The sequence below is a fragment of the Camelus ferus genome, chromosome 13 (genome assembly GCF_009834535.1).
Source record: "Camelus ferus isolate YT-003-E chromosome 13, BCGSAC_Cfer_1.0, whole genome shotgun sequence".
NCBI classification, from domain to species: Eukaryota; Metazoa; Chordata; class Mammalia; order Artiodactyla; family Camelidae; genus Camelus; species Camelus ferus.
The window spans coordinates 17,146,520-17,169,452 of record NC_045708.1 but is presented as its reverse complement, the minus strand read 5'-3'; the positions used below and the strand labels follow the sequence as shown (position 1 = coordinate 17,169,452).

The 22,933-nt window shown below is 35.4% G+C and overlaps 1 protein-coding gene across 1 annotated transcript in view; it reads right to left on the bottom strand.

The window, feature by feature from the left end:
* The window catches only part of CLIC4 (chloride intracellular channel 4), a 65,434-nt gene that overhangs the window by 29,663 nt on the left and 12,838 nt on the right, over positions 1 to 22,933 (bottom strand). The window contains exon 2 of the mRNA XM_032495514.1: positions 2,559 to 2,668. Coding sequence (XP_032351405.1) covers positions 2,559 to 2,668 — 110 coding nt within the window. The remainder of the gene's footprint in view (positions 1 to 2,558; positions 2,669 to 22,933) is intronic.

Sequence of the window (22,933 nt, the reverse complement as noted above, 5' to 3'; positions counted from 1 at the left end):
AAACAGAAAATTAGGTTTAGAAATTAATCCCACAAAAGCATTAAGGCAGCACTGGCAGGCAAGCAATGGGAGGTTCTTCCAAACCTCACAGCGGCACGTGAATACCACCAGCACGGTCATTAGCACCTACTGAGATTCAGAGAGAACGTGTCACAGCGCCAGAACTAGAAACTGGTTTGTTCTCATGGATGAAATATCACGTAACAATCATTTTTCTCAGAGCACAGAGTGGGTTTCTAAATAGCTCTCCGTTGAATTCTATTGCTCTCCACCAGTTTGTTCTGGGATCAGTACTTTACACCAAGGAATTAGGCAATTATCAGGAAAAGCAGAACAATAAGCACTATAGGCATTTTCTCCCCTACAGCTTTCTAAAAACAGTCATATTTCAAAGTTTTAAAGTTAAGACTATATTATAAAAGGTACTTTTTACTACAGGATGTCTTATTCCTCTTTGAGAACTTTTTAATTTATATTGGTATTTCAGACAGTGTTCGGTCACTCTTTTGGGATACCTTCTCTTTGAAATCTTACTTAAGACTATATATAAGTGTGTAAACTCATAGAAAAGGTCTGGAAGGATGATAAAGACCAAACCAAAATTCAGTTATCCCTGTGAAGGGGAAGCTGATGACCAAGGGTTGGGGATGGAGGAGACTCATTATCACGTACTACTTAATACACTTTGAATTGCCCTTAAGAAGAGTTTTTTTAGATGTACTTTAGCATCCTAAAGAAAGCTAAAGAATATAGACTCCTCCATTAAGTGCTCTCTGCTGACTTCACAAAGTCCTAGGAAATAAACATACACTTTTTTGAGTGATAATATTTTCTAATTAGGAGGCCCTGAATCTTTCATCTTACTTTCCTTATGTCATTTTTTACATGTGGGATACATTACTCTTAAACATATATAAATCCTAAAAAACAAACAAACAAAAAACCATATACAAATCCTCAAAGATCAATGAACTTCCAGGAATAATGCCTTTAAAAGTATGTAAATGAAAAGTGAAACAGATGACTTAGAAAGAGTCATAAATAGTTCATATCCTTTTCTGAACCAGATTTCCACCATTTATGGTGCTATTACTGGTATGTACCACAATCAAGCACTGTATTGAGCTGTTCAAAGAAGGCTTTTTCAAAGCATGGCAGTCAACTCACTTGCTCCAAGCCAAAAATGGGATAGGAGAAATCCGTATTTTAAGACACAGTAAGGGTGTGTGCCTGGCAGCAGGTTTATTTTTAGCAGTTATGTTGGGAAACTCCCTTTGTGAATTCAAGTAGGAAAAAAACAGTAACAGAAGGGCAACTACATGAATTATTTCATTCTTACAATAGCTTTGTCCAATATCCACTAGATATGTCTTTGAAAGAGCCTCTAGTTTTAATTCTTACAATCTCCAAAGGCTTTCCTCTACATTCATAGATATAACTAAAGGAGTTCCTGGAAGATTTCACGGCTTATTTTTATCAGTTTATTTAATCAATAAATAAATTTTAAGTATGCAAAATCTCAAATAAGTGCAGTAAGCAAAAAATAACTTTAAGAAACTGACAGGGGTCCCAGAGAATGCTAACTGAGAACTGGGAATAGGACTACAACTCTCCGATAATTCTCACTTTGTGATGCCCGAGAGATAACATACATGAAATGAATTCTGCCATCCATCAAGTGATAGCCTATCAATATTTTTCTTGGAAACTGTTCATGACTGATATGCTTAAAAAATTAGCAGCAAACCATGTTGTGGCATTTGTGTCAAGAGGAATACATTTCTGCTGTTGAATCCTAGATTTTCTGTTGGTATAAATGTTCTTAACCCTTGGTTTAAATTTTTTTTTTTTTTTTAAGTATGAATGTCCTTTGCCTCAGACTGATTTGCTATGGAAGAACAGAAGTTCCTGAGTGAAAAAGCTTACCACCTGTCAGGGCCCTTAGCCCTCTCCACCTCGGTCTATGGAGAGAAAAAAGTTAGAAACAACTGTTCAACTAGCAAGAACAATCACGGGGCTATAGATAATTGTTCTTATTCTATAATTATATTTAACCAAATATGGTTAAAATCATATTATAGAAAATTCCTATTATTCCCTGAAAGTAGATTAAATCAAAATAGACCATAGTAACATCCAGCTTCCTAAAATCCCATTGTTGACTTTAAAGATACAGATTATACAGGTCACAAGTTTATTAGCACATTTGAGAAGGCATTTGCTTAGAAAGTTCTTCACAGCTCCATTTTTATCCTGGAAAGTCAAAGATTTCACTGCATCCGCAATAAAACTTAGCTCCTGGTGCTGCTCTTGAAATATAAGGTGAACATACAATAAGTTCTTAAAAAGACTGAGTATGCAATGTTAGTATGCAACATACTAACATTGTAAATTATCCATAATACTTAATATGAGTTAAACGTGTACATAAATCAGCTGAACTTTAATACAGTATATTTTGTTTAGTGAACATATGCAAGCAAAGTGAGAGAATCAAACTGAAAACAGTAAAGTACACACTCAGTTTAAGTTGATCATCAACTGCCACCAAGTCTTACCTTTTCAGGTCAACAGTTGTGACACTAAACACAACTCCTTTAAGCCAAAGAATCATGAAGAGCCTCTGGGAAAAGGGACAGTTTCCTATGCTTTCACCATCACTGCCAGCCTGGGAAACAGAAATAAACATTTAAAAACAAGGTCAAAGTGATGATAATACTCAAAACTTATTTCTGAATGTTAATTAAGGATACTAGAAGACAGGAAAAGTTGCATTATGGAAGGAAGGGTGGAAATTCAGGTGTTTATTATTTGACTTGGATTTGCCTCTCTCTTTTCTTAAAAATGCCCAGACTAGTATAGCACTGACCAAGAGAACTTTTTGCAATGATAGAAATTATATTACACTGTCCAACATGGTAGTCACTTGTGATATATGAGTACATTAAATATGGCTAGTTTGACAGAATTGAATTTTTAATTTTACTTACTTTTAATTAATTCAAATTTAAATAGCCACATATGGCTAATGGCTACCAAATTGGACAGCATAGGTCTAATCAATCCTTACGGGGTACATATATTCTTGCCTTGGGGCAAAGACAAAGTCTATCATAGGTTTTATGAAATGTAAGTCATTTCTTTTTCTATAAGACAGTATTCTTTATAAGGCAACATAAAAAGGAAAACTTGTGCCTGTCTCTGAGGAATAAAGTAATCACCAACATCCCTTGCATTTAAAAATGATTCATTATAAAAATCCCATATCCTGTGTTTACACATTGTTCAGAGCAGCAAAATAACAAAAGATATCTTTATAATAAATCATTTGTAACCCTACTTAATGAATGGAGCCGTTGGCTTCCCTGAGTTCAATGATGAAGTAGAATTTTCCTAAAAAATCAGAGTGGGGCAAATCTTTAATTCCATCATATGTGTCCCAAGTTTAAAAAGCAGGGAAGGGGGAAGCAGGAAATGAGAAAAAGAGCCAGCACACTGGAAGAGAACATTCTGACACTTATTAGCAGCCAACACAGTCCTCTTCATCATGAAGTTTATGGACAGGGCCAGAAAGTAACTTTAAGCAAGTTATTCAAAGACGCTGGTAAAAGAACTATTTATTATAACTCTCAAAAACTTCAGAAGCCATTTCAGTAAAATATTACATTAGTAGAGTCATTAATTCCTAAAGTAAAGTCATTAACTCCTAAACTAATGAGAAAATGGAGGGGAGTTTCTAAAAAAGCAAAAGCAGTTACCTGACTAAACATAATGTAACCAACAAAATACATGGGCATATAAGATGTCAGGACCCTACTCTAATCAGACAGCATGGGATAGTTACAACTGAGCTTGGTTCAAAAAAAATTTTTTTTATTCTTTATCAGTAACAAAACATACACAGAACTGTAGCCAGAGTGAACTATATTAATTTCTAATACTGCAACTTGTATAAAATTTTACTTCCTAAAGAAGTTTCACTTCTTAAACTTTGGTGTGATTAAGATTAACCCCCCCAAAAACATTCAAAATTAAGACTTCTTTCTGGGCCTTACATCCAGTGATTCTGATTCAGAAGGATTCCTGGGGTGTAGCCCAGGAATCCTTACTTTGTTATAGGCACGCAAGGAGACCACTAAGTGAGGCATCTGATGAACACACTGAGAAATTCTGACGTGGAAAAGTTAGGACGATATTTCTTCTTCAGAACACTGGTCAGTTTATAGTACCAAGTCATCCTACTATGTAATATGTATAACAAATTGGTAACCCAAATTTGCTTTTTTGAAGATGCTGACCACCTAACCACGTATGGAATACTGATAACACACAAGTGAGTTTATACAGATAAGAAGTTAACATACGACCTTTCTATATAGCTTGATGATTCATATTTTCACACAAAGCTGCGGCTTTAGATAACTAAATTTGTTTTTTTTTTTTTGCACTTTTCCCCTCCCTGCTTTAACATGCTTCACAGCAGAAGTATAAATACAAGAAAAAGTACAACAAATTTGAGCCTTACTGAAAAAGCAGCAAAGTCTGGTAGACAAAGAACAAGTATGACTCAAGGTCTTCATCCTATTCCATTTATTTAATCTATAAAGTTAACTATAATTTCCCAAGCTCCCTGTCATGGCAGTGTTAAAATAAACAAATTGGCAAAGAAGATGGTAAATAGAGATGTTCTATGTAAGCACTTGGAAGCACATTCAACTAAAGGCAAGCTGGAGATAAACAGTGACTAGCTACAGATCAAAGCCCTGCACTGTCATTTCCTACAACGGTCTGCAGAGCTTATCGCAGAGTACAGACTGAAGAATCTTGGTATATGGAGTATGGCAGAAGAATCTTCCTCATGAAAACCTGGTTAGATTGCAAATGCCCCTTTGCTTTCACCTCCTTTGTCTATAATTTCCTACCAACTTTCCAATTTATTTCTTTGAGGTATAGCAGAAGCTTGTTACACATCTCACACTCATCAAACTACTTTTCCTTATGCACAAATAAAAGCATGTGTACTCTTTAAGATAAATCTGGAAAACTGCCTTTTTATTAACTGTTCTCCCAAAACTCATGACAATTCAAATAAGAAATACTGCCATGAATATCTTTTCCCAAAGTTATAACAGGACTAGATAACTCAGAACTACTAGCCAGATGATGTTTTCATAAAGTATAGTCAAGCTGTGGAAAAATTCAGATTTCCAGCAGTCATAAATCAAAAGCATCCTCCTTTAATCCAAATTGTACTAATAAAATTCCATTTCAACAAAGTTAAAGGATCAAAGTTACTCTCTTCAGTATGAACTACACTGAATAAAACCTATTTGTACAACTGACTGAGGAGGGTATTACGGTATAATGAAAAGCATACTGAGAATCAGGGTAACTTATTCTACACCCAGCTTTGTATTAATGGTAAAAAATTAACACATAGGTCTCTAACAATGGCATCCAAAAAAGATTTGCTTTTTAAAAATTGCTTCTAACAGTAATATATACACTATTTTTTAAATGAAAACTGACAACACTACAGAAAGAGTTCCCTTACCCTTGAATCATTCACTACTTATTCTTCCAGATTTTTATTTTCTATGTACACACTACTTTTTTTAAACCTGTGATCATGTTTTACAATGTATCTATTTTTTTCCCAAATTAATGTAATCAACTTTCTAGGGGCTGTAATGCTCCCACCAGGATGGTATCTGAGAGGGCCAAAGAGGGAGCCAGGGCTTTCAACCCTGCCAGCCAGTAATGAGAAACCTTCCTTCTCCTTGGGGGTGGGGAGGTGGGGAATGTCAGAGGAGGAGGTCTAGTACAGAGTAGTCTGGACTTTCACCATCAACCAGCAATAATGAGGTCCCCTCAACTGGGGTGTCAGTGGAGACCACATAAGGAGCTGGAATGCTCACCTCTGCCCACCAGTAATGAGGAGCCTTCCCACCTTGGGTATCAATGGAGGCCAAGTAGGGCACCTGGACTTCTATCTCCACCCAGCTGTTACAAGGTGGTATAGCCACCCTTCTCCCCTCCCACTCTCCTCCAGAGCAGTGTCAGAGAAGTCTTATTTGAGTGTCAGAGAAGTTTAAACATGTTTAAACAAGATCCAGAGTCTCATAACATAATAAGAAAATGTTCAGGTTTCAACTGAAAATCACTTGTCATACCAAGAAGGGTATCAAACTGAATGAAAAAAAAAGCAATCAATAGATGTCAACATCAAAATGACAGAAATTTTAGAATTATCTGACAAACATTTTAAAGCAGCCATGACAAAAATGCTTCAATGAGCAACTATGAACAGTTTGAAACAAAAGAAAAAATAGAAAGCCTCAACAAAGAAATACAAGACGTGAAGAAGGACCAGAAATTTTAAGGACTGAAAAATACAATAACTGAAATAAAAATCTCAGAGGTTGGGTTCAACAGGCATGGAGGGGACAGAGGAAAGAAATCAGTGAACTGAAAAATAGAACAATAAAAATTACCCAATCTGAACAACAGAATAAAGGTAGACTGAAAATTTAATACTTCTTACATATTTTCAGATTTAAATGTCATCCAATGGTCATTTTTGAAGGCTTCATTGTATGCAATTGACCCAACAATTTCACACCTAGAAATTCATTCTGTAGAAATACTTAATACAGATATCCAAAGATACAAGTAAGACAGAGGAACAATGAAGCACTGTTTATGACAGCAAAACACCAGAGACCACCCAATGCCCATCAGTAAAGGACTTGTTACATGATCACACACCATCAGAGGGTAGAAGTTGGGACTAACCCATTTGGCCTTTGCTGGCATGGGTGGGGCAGAGTCATAGATTTTTCCTGTGGTGCTTGGAATAGAGCAGCTATTGTGTGGAAGTTTGGTCTTACTTAGGCTGCCCCCTTCCTGGTTCTTCGGCTAGAGAGAGCAGACTTTTGTTGGAGTTTTTGTTTGTTTGTTTTTTCACTTTTTCTTTTTTCATTTCTGGGTCTGCAACTGTTGGTGTTTCCAGGTTGTTTGCTTCTATAGCTCCAAGTCTGAGGATATATGAGGCAAAAAACCAGGAAACTCACCACCACCATCCATCCACTCCATCTTCCCAAAAATGTAAGTTTCTCGGGAGTACTAAACTTAAAAAGCAATATTAAAAATATATAAAAGGTGGCATTATACATAACAATGGAATTTATTTGACAATAAAAACCAATGAAGTACTGATACATGCTGTATCTTGGATGAACTTTGAAAAATTATGCTAAATGAAAGAGGCCAGTCACAAAAGACCACATTATTATATAGTTCTATTTACATGAACTGTCCAAAATAGGCAAATCCACAGACACAGGAAGTAGATTAGCAGTTGCCTAGGGTTTGGGGGTGGGGGAGGTGGAGAAGGGGAGGAGGGTTGGAGAATGACTGCTAATGGGTACAAGGTTTCTTTCTGGGGTGATAAAAATGCTCTAAAATTAGACTGTGGTAATGGCTGCATAACTTTGTGAATATACAAAAAAAAAAAAAAACACTGAATTGTACGCTTTAAATGGGTGAATTATATAATATATGAATTATATCTCAATAAACCTGTTTTTAAAATATATAGACACAGATTACAAGTATAAATATACACATACTGGACAAAATTTTAATTTGAGATATATAAATAAATGAAATATAAAATTTCATATTACATGTCTGTAATGTTTTCTTAAAACTTAGAAACCCAAATAAATAATCAAAGCAAAAACTTGAACAGTACCACTGACCCAGAAATAACCACCAATTTCAGATAAATAATGAGTCTTAGCATTCATTTAGGTTTTGCTCTTATAAAAGGGGTAGTTTTATTTAACCTGCTATCTAGGGTTCTTCTCATAAGTTCTCTATTCCTCACCCTCCTCTGCCCAGCCCTCCACCCCACCCCCAACGCCGGACTTCTGTTGTAATTCTTGAATTGCCTAATACCAGTATTTGATCAGAAACTGCTGGATTAACTCCTATATTGCAGAAGTGGGGTCAGTGACAGATGCCATAAATATTTTAATGTTTTACTAACTCAAGGTTAAGGAACTGTTCACTTAGAAAACCCAGTTTAATCAGTTTTTAGAATAGTAAGATTTTAAAAACACCCTAGAAAGAGAGCTTAAACTTGGTTCCCCTCTCTGTTTCTTTGTGTTTATGGGTCTGGGGTGAGGGGTGATGATCACTAGGGGAAGAGAAAGAGATGCTGGGACCTGAGGGTAAGAATGAGCTCCTGATCACTGATTTAATTTCCTTGACACGTTTTCTGGGGAATATATGAGAACAATGTGTTGCCATAAGAATGAAGTCAAAAATTTTTAAGACCTCCCTTACCTTTAGTGTGGATTCTATCTAAATTAGTTGTCTGAATACACAAAATGGCCTCCTTTGATTAAGATTAATTTAAAAGTCACAAAACAATACAATAAATGGGCAAAGTTCACCTGGCTTCTATTATCTATTTCTTCAGAGTCTTTGCTAAACACATGTTGGAACCAAGGTTTAGAATCTAGAGGTTTAATAAGCTGTTATCCTTCTACAGTGTCTACAGAGTATGAAGGTTTAGAATTAACAAGGTTTAGAGAATCAGACATACGTGAATCTGAATCCTGACTACTTATTAGCTGTGTGATCTTCAGTAAATTACTTAACATCTGTGAAACTTGACTTCCTACACCTTAATATTATGAGGATCAAATCAGTTAGGATAAACACAGTTCCTGTCAAATGTTAAGAGTTTAGTAACTGTTACCTGACTTGAAAGACACTTCATGCACAGAACTCAAGGCCTAACAACAGCTTCTTCAGTTAATCTAGCACTTCGTCATCAGAATCCCTAGACTGTATCATTCTTTCAGAAAATAAGAGAGTGGACAGAATCTAAGTATCTTCCACACTAAGTTCTTCCAAATGACATATATTATGCCCTAATACTTTAAGAACTATGGTCTATATGAAGTTTAAATAGTCCACTAAATGTAGTAAAGCAAAGATATCTTTTATTTAAGAAGATGTCAAAAATCTCTGGCCATGCAAAGAATGTATCACCGTTTCCTGGTCATAACCATATCATAGGACTAACACTGAATAAAGTCAAAGGATATATAATGGAAGAATTACCACATCCCAAGCTCTGCCTATGTAAATAAAACACAGCCAGCCAATGACAGGACATTGAAAAGACCTCAGTTGCTACCATTTACTTGTTCAGTATTACCAATTCATGAAGTCCACTCTCCAGAGCCTGTGCAACTTAGAGAAGAGCTGATTAGCTTGAAATTACATGAGGATTAGATGAAACTCCAGGGGTAGGCTGTAGAGTTCACGTGAAATATTTACCTTATTGAAGATGAACTCTATACTCTCCCAAAACAAGCTCTACACATGTGTTAATCTAGTTAATCCTTTATCCTCTCACTCAGCAGAGGATGGTGGTTAAGAGCTAGATTCCCAGATGACTCCAGCACTTACTAGCTGTGTGACTTAACCTGTCTGCACCTGTTTTTGCCTTCTGTAAAATGGGGACAATAATGTGACCTGTTTCACTGGATTGTTGGGAAGAACTGAATGAATTAATACATTAAAGGACTTAGGACAGCACAATGCTCTAAAACTAGAGAACGGAAAGGGAATTGTTCACTGTATAACCTTTCATACTTTTGGTATTTCTCCTGTGCACATGAATCTTTCATTTAACAAAAAAAAGCAAGCAATTAAAAATCTTCCCACACCAAACATATGAGAATTAAGTAAAACACAAGTTATAGAATGAATGGGGAAAAGCTCCAAAAATGAAAGACATCTACATTGAAGCAAGACTCTCAAAATCTTAGGATACATAAAAATCCATAAGGAAGTGGGTTTAAAACACAGATTACCAGGTCTTACCTCCAGACACTGATTCAGTAAGTCTGTGGTGGTGTCCAGCAATCTGCAATTTTTAACAAGCACTTCATACAATTCTAATTCTGATGCATTTGGTGGGCGGACTATATTTTGGTAAACACTGACATGGAGGGAAAATATGCCAAAAAAAATTTTTAAAGACTAGAAAGAAGTTTACTTCATGGCTAAACTTTGAATTCCTCATGATGCCCTTTGGACTCTGCTCTTTGTAGGCCAGTAACCTAGTCACCATTTGTTAGGGTCAGATTTGATAAATAACAGCCTCCTCCTACACTTTAAAGGAATGCCATGCTATCTTGACTCAAACTTGGCAAAAGCCAAGTTACTCAAATCAAACTAGCCTAAAGCCCCTTAAAACCTAGACACTCAAAATCAAGAACATTCTTATCCACACAAACTAAGAAGCAGAAGTAAGTGCCTTTTCGTGCAAAACAGCACAATATTAATGTCGCTAACAGCTTATCTTAAGACTAAATATAATGTCAAAAACAATTATGGTGACCCAGAGTCCTTTATAGATCAAGTCCTTTTTGCTGTGGGATGGTTACATCTGGTTTAGAAGAACAGTTACATATTTTAATTAGTACATTATACTACTAAATGATTCGACCTGTCAGGAGAAAAAAAGAAAAGATTCTGCTGTGATTTAGGGATGAGGACCAATATCTGACTTGCAAAATTGGCTGGATTTTCAACTTAGAAGCTATATAACCATGAGTAAATCACTTAACCTTTTTGGGATATACCTTGTGTAACATTACTGTTATCAACTTCTGTAAATCAGTCTCCACCATAACCCCAGTCTCCCCTTTCCAGAATAGAGTTACAAAGAAAGGTTATCAGTACAGAAAAAAAGCTTAAGTCAAATCTGTCTGATTAATCATTTTTCTCAAAAAATTTAGTTAGGTCTCTAATCACCTTGGGATAGAGCTAACAAACCACAGAAGCCACTATAGCATAATCTGACAGTTGCCTGCTCAAGATCCATTCTCCCACTTTTTTGCTGATAGAACTTATAATTTTGATCAGGAATCCATTCCTCCCTCCCCCAAGTGACATGGGAGATGATAACCCAATCCCCATTCTAGGGGTAAATCCTGACTGATTCTAAGCCAATCATGGTAATTCCAATCTTCTGGTCAACGACTGACTTAGTGTAATCATGTGACCCAGTTCTAGTCAACAAGATAGTCCCTGAGAAAAGTTTCTCACTCTTAAGACAAAGACACCAGAAGAGGAAACCCTTAGATGTGAAACCTGTGGCCACTGTGGCCAACTTTGCAGTAGCCCAAGGCTGCAACCAACACCAAAAAGGACAGAGCCAAGAGAATCACAAAGGGAGCCAGTTCTCCTACCAGACTTCTTTCATTAGATACATTGCCTGAGTGGTTAAAGACACTTTGGGGTGAAGTTTTCTGTTATTCACAGTCGTAAGTATCCAAATCAATATGGCCATTTGCCCCCAATTCAGACTAGCAGGAAGAATGAAAATATTTTGAGTGTGGCAAGGAATGAAAAAACAAAATTCTCAATGTAAGTTAAAGGAGACATAATAGCCATTCCAGGGCTCTGCCTTATTTACAATTAATCTATTTTCCATAGGCTGCCATTTAGACTTTGCTCAGGAATTTCTGTAGTCTGTGTAGCATTTGACACTGAAGTTCAAGCTGTGGGCTCTCTTTCCTCATTCACAGAACATCTCATACACTTCCTTGCCTATATTTATTTATTCAATATTCAATACATATTTACTGAGAAGCTACTATCTCCCAAGTGCTGAGACTTGGCACTGGAGAAACAATTGTGAATGAGAAAGATAAGACCTGACCTCATGAAACTTTAATTTTTGTGGAAGAAACAGACAATACATTTATCAAGTTAAAAAGTGTAAACCGCAATAAGTGCCTAAAGGGAAACAAAGCACTACGAGAGAGGACAAGGAGCATCTACTTTAGATAAGATGGTAATAAAAGATCTCTGAGACCTAAAGAATGAGAAGTCAGCCTTGCAGGGCCTGGATGACTAGATTGCTGTGAATACAAGAGAAAGTGGTATTGGCAAGGGCCAGATCATGAAAGACTTTCTAAACCAAATTAAGGAGTTTACACTTCCAAACGGAACAATTTATTCCTTTGTTTAACAAGTGTTTACCAAGTAGCTACTGTGTAGAAAGAAATCATTTAACACAATGGTTAACAGCAAGGACTCTGAAAGCAGAGTGCCTGGTTTGATATGTGAGTTCTACTTAACTACCTGCATGTTGTTGGGCACTTACTTAACCTCCTGGGACTCAGTTTCCTTGTACATAAAATGGGAATAATACCTACTTCATAGGGTTATAATGAGATTAAATGAGTTAATATATGAAAGTCTTAAAATATTGCCCAGTGTGTAGTAAGTGCTTGGTAACAAAGCATGTGCCAAATAGAGAACACATTCCTGACTTCATGGAGCCTGTGTGTGTGTGTGTGTGTGTGTGTGTGTGTGTGTGTGTGTGTGTGTGTTGGAATTGGGGAGGCAGGGGGAGAAGTCAGAGAAGGGGGTAATGGGATATCACTGAAGGGTTTTGGTGTATATGAGGGTATAATAGGGCAAAATCCAATCTCCAATTTAAGACAAAGAATAACACTTGCTACCACATGGAAAACAGGTTGGGGGCATGGAACTGATGAAGAATGGAAACTGAGAATTACTACAGTAGTCCCAGTGGAATGTGGCTTGGATTAGGTGGAGGCAATGAAGATGGAAAGAAATGCATGGATTAAGTTGAATTGGTGAGGCTACAATCCTAAAGACTTGTGGATGGTTTGCATGTGGGAAGTGAGGAAAGAAAAAAATGAAAAAATACCTCTTAGATTTATGGTTTGAGCAAATGAGTAGAGGAAAGCCTCAAGATGGACGTGAGGGTGTGCCTGCATATACTTCACTGAAGGACAGAAAGAGAAATCCCTTCAAGATATAACCACAGAGATATAATCCTGGCTTGAAAATGTTCCTCCAGTGTTGAAGTGTACAAACCAAAATTGACATTGTTTATATCTCAGGACAAATGTGCGAAAAGGTAGAAAGAGGGTTATTAACTATTACTCTGTACTGTTTTGTTTTTCTTCTTTTTTTTCAGGTTTAAGAAAATATTAAAAAGAAAATGTTCCAAATGTTTATACATGATAATCTTATTCCTGTCCCTAATCATTGCCAAAATATTAAGCTATTTAAATATAACAGAATTTCTCTTGAATTCTTCATATTGCTTGAAAAAAAAATGCTGAATGCGAAGTAGTCACTCAAACACTACTACCTGAAACAACGTAGGGAATTAATGACAGCTGAGAAAGATTCTACTGAGTACTATTTTTGTTCTGTTACATATTTGAAGCATATGCTGAAAATGAAAACACAGGCTCTAATCCATACTAAAGCCAAATCTGAAATGTCTCAGCCAGCACCATTTGTTACAACTAAGTGTCAGATATACAATAACCAGACTTTCCAGCTAAGCACAATGGAACAAGCTCTGCTAGAATGTTTACATTCATTCATCAAAAGCCTAAAATAGGAAGAACAAAACTATCATCTCTTCAGAATGAATTACAACCAATATAACTAAAAATACTGAATGACAAGAAAGAAAGAAAAAAAAGATAGCCAAAGGTATAACCCTTTTTCCTGTCTGGATCAATATTGAATCTACTCCCTATAAGGATCAACTACAATAAATGAAAATGTTGCCAAAATTGCATGCAAACAAGTTAACAGCTACTGTTTAATTTAGTAGCTGATTTCTCACTCAACGTGCACTATGTGAAAGTGCCACACATATATATATATGTATGTATGTATATATATATATATATATATAAAAATCCTCACAATAACTATATGAAGTTAGGTATTGTTTTCCTCATGAGGCAGGAGGGAAGTGGGCAGGGCACAGCCATTCAAGGAATGATGCAGCAATTCACACCAAAATGGTGGAAGATTCAACTCTCAGTAGGCCTTGAGGCGCAATATGGCGGGGGATTTGACTTCTAGCAGACTTTGAGCTTCATTATACGCTCACTGTAATATATTAGCATGGTAAATAACATTCCCCCAGGCGCCATGAGTTTCAAGGCTGATCATAAAAGGTCAAAGAGTGGGCAGTGACCCAATTCCTGGGAATCCCAGCCCCTTTCCCAGGATAGTTGGAATGGTCCTTCTAGTTGTTAGCATATGAAGCTACCAAGCCCATAAAAACTAGCAGCACCGGGCCTCGTGGCCTCCTCTCTTGCTCCCACATCTGCAGAGACAGCCCCCACTCTGTCTATGGAGTGTGCGTCTACTTTTACTTTAACCAACCCCAACACCTCATGGCCTTTCTCTCACCTTCTGAAACAGCCTACACTCTGTAGTATGTATCTGTCTAAATAAATCTACCTTTACTCAACTGTGGCTCACTCTTGAATTCTTTCCTGTGCAAAGCCAAGGACCCACACTTGGTGGGGCATGTCCCAGGGACTTAGCCGAGACCTAGGACACGGCCCTCTTCTGGCCCCACATTCGTTTTCCCTGTATCACTCGTATTTCAGATAAGGAAACTGAGATTTAGAGAAACTAAAGTAATTTGCCATATATCTACAACTGAAGAATGGCAGAACTGAAGTTTGAACTCTATTAACTTATTAACCACTTTTATAGTTTTTACACCAAGATAAGAAGGAAATGCTGGAATCTCACCTGCTTAGTCTCATGATTTGTATGGTACAACCACCATCTCACTCATATACACATTACTATCAAGTAAGATAAACTACCTGAACTACAACCATCACAATGCAATCCAGAAATGTTTAAAATTTAAAATTTTCCAGCAGCCATATTTTAAGGAAAAGAAGTGAAATTAATTTAAATATTTTATTCAATAATCTAAAATATTATCATTTCAACATGTAATCAACATGAAAAGTTACTACATTCTTTTCTTTGTACTAAATCTTTGAAATCTGGTGTAGATTTTATACTTAAGAGTACATCTCAATTCAAATAAGCATTCAATAGCTACATATGGCTAGTACCTATCATGCTGGACACCACATGGCTAGAGAAAAAACCTCTGAACAACCAACAGTAATGTATATCAATAAGACCATGTACTAAAAGGTCATGTACCTGACTCATCAACTCAACACTCAAGCTCTCAGAAACTATTTATTCTTATTTCAAAAATATTTTAACAAGTTTGTTTATCTGGCTTACCAAACCACAAAAGATTACAATAGAAAATTAAAGGAAATGAGCTGCATTAATAGAGCTAAGTTGGCAAAGGAAGAAATAGAAAACACACACACAAACACATACACCCATTCACTGGAGTGCACGTGCACACACACACGATTCAAAAAGATAACAGCTGAGGCCATTTAGCAGAAAGGCAAAAATAGTCCTACATACCTCAATAGTTCCCAAGTCCATTGCTACATTACTAAATTTGTATTCAGAATGTGGACATTGACAGTTAAATTCAGCATTTTAAAAAGTCAAGATAGCATTAATATATTTTAGAAATATTTTCATTTAAAACCAATTAGGGAACTCTCTGTACTACTTTGCAATTTTTCTATAAATCTAAAACTATTCCAAAATTATAAAGTTAATTTTGAAAAGTCAATTTGAAGCTTTTAGCACGGCCAAGTAATTTACAAAAGAGCAAACCTTTGCACCCGTAACAATGATAACATCTAGACAAAAACAAGACTACACAGGAGAATTAACAAAAGCAAGGAGAGGAGTTGACACTTGGAAAGGAAATACACTGGACAAGTTCCCCCAATTTTTATCTTTTAACCTTGTGCCATGCTGGGCAGCTAAAGTTCCACTGGACAATTCACAGTCCTGCTGGCTTGAAGAACCAAAGGACAGAGTTCAAAGCAACAATTACCACCAGAAAATGTTACGGAATACCACAAAAACAGAGAGAACAAGACAGGGGGAGCCCTAAAATCTGCATAAAACTCTATCTAGATCCCTGATCCCTGGCGTAAACATGTGTAGGGCAGACTCCAAGGAGGCCAGCTAAAAGAACTGAATTGAAATTTGAGTTGTCACCCACCACAGGAGAGACAGTTTTTCAGTTTTAGTTCAGCTGAGTAAAAACAAAAGAAAGAAAAAAAAAAAAAGAAAGAAACAAATAAACAAAATCAATACTCTTCAGAAGAACGTAACAAAATCCAAAGTTTCTATAACTTGTTATTTGCAGTATCCAGAATACAATTTAAAATCATTCTCCATAGGAAGAAACAGGAACACATTATCCAATCTCAAAAGAAAAATAATCAAGGAGACACAACCTAAACTGACCCAGATGCTGCAATTCACAGACAAGGATTTTTTAAAGCAGTTACTATAACCATGCTTAAGGACATAAAGAAAAATATCTTCTGATAAAGGAAGGTAGGAAATCTTAGTAATGTAAGAGAGAGACCACAATTCTAGAAATAAAAAAATACAACAGCTGAAAATTTTTAAAATCACAAGATGGGCTTTCTTTCTACTGAATAGAGAAAAGAGTCTATGAATGTAAAGACAGATGCAAGAAATTACTCAATCAGAAGAATTTTTTTTTTAAAATGGAAAAAAAATCAACAGAGCCTTAAAAGCCAATGAGAAAATATAAAATATCTACTTTTTAAAAAATTTTTAATTTGTTTTTAATTTTTTGTGGGGGAAGGTAATTAGGTTTACCTATTTATTCTTAGAGGAGGTGTTGGGGATTGAACCCAGGACTTTGTGTATGTTAAGTATGCACTCTACCACTTGAGTTATACCCTCCCCCTTAAAAGGTTTACATTTTTAACTAGAGTCTCAGAAGGAGAGGAGAGAATAAGGCAAAAAAATTTCAAATGACAACAGCTTTTCCCAAATTAAGACAAATTTATAAATTCAATTTTCATTTACATCAAGCAGTAGTAATATAAAGAAAGACACACCTAGGTATATCATAATTAAAATGCTAAAAAGAAAAGAAAAAAAGAAACTCTTAAAAGTAACTAGAAAAAAAAACACACAGTATACACAGGAACAATGATTTGAATGGCTGCTAAATTCTCATCAGAAATAATGGAGGCCAGAAAACATGGAACAACATTTCAAAGTACTAAAATAACAACAACAAAAATAGCAAAAATTATCCCCAAAATCTTACATCCAGCAAAAAAATCTTTAAAGAATGGAAGTGAAATAAAGACATTTTTAGATAAAACTATGTAGAATTTGAATGTTTGACACTTAAATGAATTAATTTCAGGAACACGGAAAACTAATTAGTATTTACTATTAAGGTATAACTGATTCTTAAAAAGAAACATATGTCCTTTACAATTAGTTTTTCCTCACTTTGGTCACACACAAAAAAATGTATCTCAAACTTTTTCATTGGTTAAGCCTCATTCTTTTAACATCTTCTAACCAAAGATAAATCCACTATCTACCACAGTGTTCCCCTGCTTATCAGTTGAAGACAAACATGTCAGAGGGGTGAGTGAAATTCTTGCGCAAGTCAAAATCAAGCAGTCCACTTCCCCTGAGGGCAATTTAAAAATACACATGCTGTAGTATAAACTAAATTCAGAAAGAGGCCTCAGAGAGAAAAAAAATAGTTCAGGAAATACTTCTCTCCAATTTGTGCTTGTGGCAACTATCTAAGTTTAGTAGGTAAGAGGTATTTCTTTTCATCAACAAGTTCCCAGACCAAGCAATTTTAACTAGAAATTCCATCAAGAGTTGAGTAGCAGAGTCAAAAATTTCTCCCTTTGTAAGGAATCTAAATTCTCCAGAAAGTTTTTTCTTAAGGGAAAATAAAGAATCCAGAGGATAAAAGAGATATGAGAAGGACTTTAAAAACAATTACATGACATGGTTGTGCATAGGGAACTGGCTATAAAGATACACATTACAGTTGTTTTTTCTTAAGTTTTTTTTTTTTGCAGATTTTTTAAAATTGAAGTATAGTTCAGTTACAATATTATGTGGGTTCAGGTATACAGCAAAGTGATTCAGTTAAATGTATTTTTCAGATTGTTTTCCATTATAGATTATTATAAATATTTAATATAGTTCCCTGTGCTATATAGTAAATCCTTGTTGCTTATCTATTTTATGTATAGTCGTTTGTATCTGTTAATCCCAATTTACCCCTCTCTCCCTTTCCCCTTTGGTAAATATAAACTTGTTTTCTATGTCTGTGAATCCGTTTCTGCTTTGTACGTAGATTCATTTGTAGTATTTTTTAGATTCTACATATAAGTGATATCATATATAACATTGGTCTCTGTACATATTATCATATAATATTCTCTGATTTATTCACTTAGCATGATATTTTCTAGGTCCATCCTTGTTGCTGCACATGGCAATATTTCATTCCTTTTTGTGACTGAGTAATACTGCATTGCATATACACACATCACATGTTCTTAAACCAGTCATCTGTTGAGGGGCACTTGGGCTGTTTCCATGTCTTGGCTATTATAAAAAGTGCTCCTAGGAATATAGGGGTGCATGTATCTTTTCAAATTAAGAGTTTTCAACATTTCCAGATATATGCCCAGGAGTAGGATTGCTGGATCATATAGTAGCTCAGTTTTTAGTTTTTTAAGGAACCTCCATACTGTTTTCCATAGTGGCTGCATCAATTTACATTCCCACCAACAGTATAATAGGGTTCCCTTTTCTCAGCTCCTCTCCAGCACTTATTTGTAGACTTTTGATGACAGCCATTCTGACTAATGTGAGGTGATACCTCATCGTGGTTTTAATTTGCATTTCTGTAATATTTAGCGATGCTGAACATCTTTTCATGTGCCCATTACAATATTGTTTAATAGCTACGTTATGAACCTCTAAATGGCTAAGAACAGAGGATGAATAATGATGACAATGAGCAATGTAAAACTGCAGACATAAAAGTACTACAGAATATTTTAAATAAAATATTAGCACTCAAACATATGAATGAATGAACCCTTCTCTGAAAGTTTATTTTGGATTATCTATGTTCAAATTTCTCATTAAAATATATTACAAAATGAGTTTCTTTTAAAATTATATACTTAACAACATATTGCAGCTTTGGAAAGCTAATGTTCAGAATTCCTATCTCCTTGGCTGGCCTACTATAAATTTCAAATATCTAAACAGCACAAGATAGCAAGTTTATTACTGAAATTATTTACTTACCATTTCAATGCACAGGTGCCTTAAATACGACAAAGGTACATTCTAACTTAGAATAATTCTATATCTATTTTATTTTAGACACAACAAAATATTCCCTTTATTTTTCAGGTATTTCAGTGGAAAATATAATATACTCTTTCTGGTCAAAGAATTTACTCTTGAAATATTTTTCATTTCTCTGGCAAACTGCCCCAATTATCACTGAGAATTTTTATTGGCTCCATTTATATTTGTTTTCTAATAAACTGCTTCTAATTATGAAAATTTGACTATCTGAATCTGACTTTGGAATCTCGGGTCTCAATTTTCTGTCCGGGCCTAAGCACCCAAGACTAAGGCTACTTTGGGTACATAAAATAAATCTTGACTAGATTAGACAGCACTTCTAAGAAACACACCCACTTTACAGATGAGAACAACAACTTGAACCTGATCTTCCAGTTATATAATTTGAAGATTTTAAACCTCTAAACCAATCTGTTATTAAGTTTAGATGCATGGCTATCTATCTAGTGAGTACCTTAGTCATAAAACTAAAATTACAAGTCTCAAGTTCAATAAATGAACACTATTTTTATTTGTGGTATTTTACTATGAGGTAATATAGAACAAAACACCAGAAACAGATTTAGTACTCTTACATGCTTCTATCCCCAGACTATGCATACCAATTTGCCCCCAAACATTAATAGACATCTACTGAATTAATGAGTTATCTCCTATATACCAAGATCTGTGTTAGGACTGAGATAGAAAAGATGAAAAATACAGCCCCTGAACCGTGATCTCCGGAAATTCACATTCTAGCCCAAAACAACAAAATGATGAAAAATGATTCAGATGAGTGGCAGGATATTCAAATGCACAAAGTGCTCTGGACACATAGTAGGAAGAATTAACTTTGCTGAGGGAACAACAAGGTCAGAGATGGATTTAGAGGACATTTGAATTGAACTTTGGAGGGCATTTGGTTTCATGGACCAAAACCCTTGAAATATGTTAAGATAAACCTTTTACAGAGTTAGTTGTAACCTAAAATATTTCTAATAAAGATATTCCATAAAGGTGTATCATTCATCTCTTCAGCAGCATAGTACATTGCTAAACACCTGAATGTTTTGGCCCTGTAAAGGGGCACAAGAGCTGAAAACAGTTATTGTGAGTAAGAATGTTTTTGGGGGGCTTTCAAAAGTTCTTATTTGAGAATGACCTGTGCTTAGGCCAGAAACAGGAGATTTATTCCTCCATTCTGTTCCACTACAATATCTACAATAATCAACCAACCAGAAGAATCCAATTACCACTTGGCAACACTGACATCTGACTTAATGGTTAAATGCCAAATAAACCAAAAAAATACTAATTAAAACAAATGTTTCTTTTTTTATTTTATTTTTTTAGGAGGGCAGATAATTAGGTTTGTTTATTTTTAATGAAGGTACTGGGGATTGAACCCAGGACATCATGCATGCTAGGCACGCACTCCATCACTGAGCCCTTCCCCCAAAACAAGACCACAAGAGTCTAGCCTCTCAGTAAAAATGTGTGAAAAAGACTTAAGGGTAAACCAACTTTAAAAAAAAAAATGACAGGAAAATTACAACAGGATCAAGAAACTGAAGAAATGAACATATTTATTACATCCCATCAAAAAGAGGCATAATCAACTATCCCTTATCCACAAAGCAGAATTTTCTTTTATTTGGGTGTTTGTTTAAAGAAAGATTCTTTATTAAAAAAAATCTTAAGGAATGGAACGCAGACCATAGGATTAATCTGTTTGGTAGCCTTTTAAGTGAGCCAAAGTTTAAAAAAAAAAAAAGACTAAACCAAAAAACCGAGATCTAAAAGCACTGGCTGATCTCATTAGCTCAGCTTAAGAAACTTTATAGATGTGACTTCACTCCTGGATTACACGTCTATATTTAGTTTATACCTAATATGGATAAAGTCCTGAACTAACAGCCATTTCCTCTCTCCACAAAAAGAAACTTCCTTGCTTTTTTTATATCAACAATGCAAAGATCAGTGTAGGCTCTCTGAAGGAAGAGGTTTAAAAGGGGGAAAAAAAAAAACAAAGAAAAACATTAACAATTTAGTATGTGATTTTTGTTAAACTTGAGATTGCTTTGACATTTCCAAATTAGAAACAATCCTAAAATCAAATATGTGATGTTCAAGTCAAGCTCCTTAACAAGTTTATACATAAACCCTTAAAGTACTTTTAAAAATACTAATTAACCAGGCCCCCAAAATGCAAAGAGGTGAGGTCATGGAAAATTCACAGTTTCCTTTCAAATTTAACCAAGAGAACTGGAAGCACCAAACTCATCTAGGTTCACTGGTTGTTAGTGTGTTTCAGAAATATCCCTAACATTCTCAGAATTCTTTCTTTTTATTTTTCAGTGTGACTGGAAACAAATAGTGAAAACAAAACTCTGTTAAGTAAAAATTCAAGTTTCAAATAGAGAAAAAGAATATAAACAAATAAAAGAGCTCTTACTGGTTAAGAGTCAGTCTCACCTAGTACAAATCCCAGTACTGCTACTTACCAGCCTGCGACCAAACACAAGAAATGATCTAAACTTCATGTGTGAAAGAGCATTGATGGTACCTATTCCAGAGTTTATATGAAGATTAAATTACCAAACATAAGTAAAAGGCTTGGTACACTATGCAGGAACCATAGTAAGCACTCAAGATAATTGTATCAATTCTCTTATGACTCTTATTCTGACTTTAACAGGAAAACAAAAACCTACTGCTCATTTTCATGTATCAGTGGACTCTATCTCATATAGGAATAAATTAAGTAGTTTCAAGGAGCTTATAACATTATAAAATGAAGGATTTTAAAGTCACTTTATGATCCTTACTTTATCTCTCAATTACAGCCTTATCAAAATTTACCATAAAAATCAAGGAATAGTGAAATGTAGTAGCACAGGGTGCTAAGCGAAATATATATATGCCAAGATGCACAACTCAGAAGTACTTCTAAAGAACCACTAGATCCTATGTTTTAGATTATCCCTCTTTACTTCTTTTGTCCTCTCACTAAAAGAATAAAAGAAAAAGAAGAGGAAGAAGAAATGCAAAACAAGAAAAACACCAAAAGCAAGAAAAACACACTTACTAATTAATAATGGACTCTCAGCTTAAGCTACAAGTCCAGAAAGAGCTGCTGAGGCAGATGTTCTAAAATGGCAGAGTCCAATCTGACTGTCCTTTAGTTACATAATAGTTAAGTGTCAACAGCATCACGGTTCACTGAAGTTAATTCAGAATAGCTCAGGTCTAATCTTGGACTTTTTTTGTACCAACCTGCTCTTCTGATAAAGAATGGAAAGTTCCCCACCTATTTGTAACAGCAGCCTGGCAGATGCTTTTCTTAGTAATGTTCTGAGCGTTGAAATCATATATTCTGAACATATAAACTAACCATGAGCCAATGCTGAGTCTTAACTCAGCATTCCCAAAGGCTCATGGAATAATAAGAAGCAAACAATGCTTACTGTGTCAGACACTAAGTGCTTTTCTTATATTAACTCTTTTAATCTTCACAAAAACCCAAGAGGTAGATACAGTTACCCCAATGGAGATATCAAGGCAGAAAGGTAGAACTAGGATTAATAGTCTACGTGGCTTCAGACCTCATGCTCTTAACCACTGCACCACCACAGCATAACACAAAGACCCAGTCCTCCAAATGACACCTCAGTTGACTACCTGAAATATTAATTCTAATTAATTCTAATTCTCTTCCCCACTCAACTCTGAAATAGTCTGTTCCAGC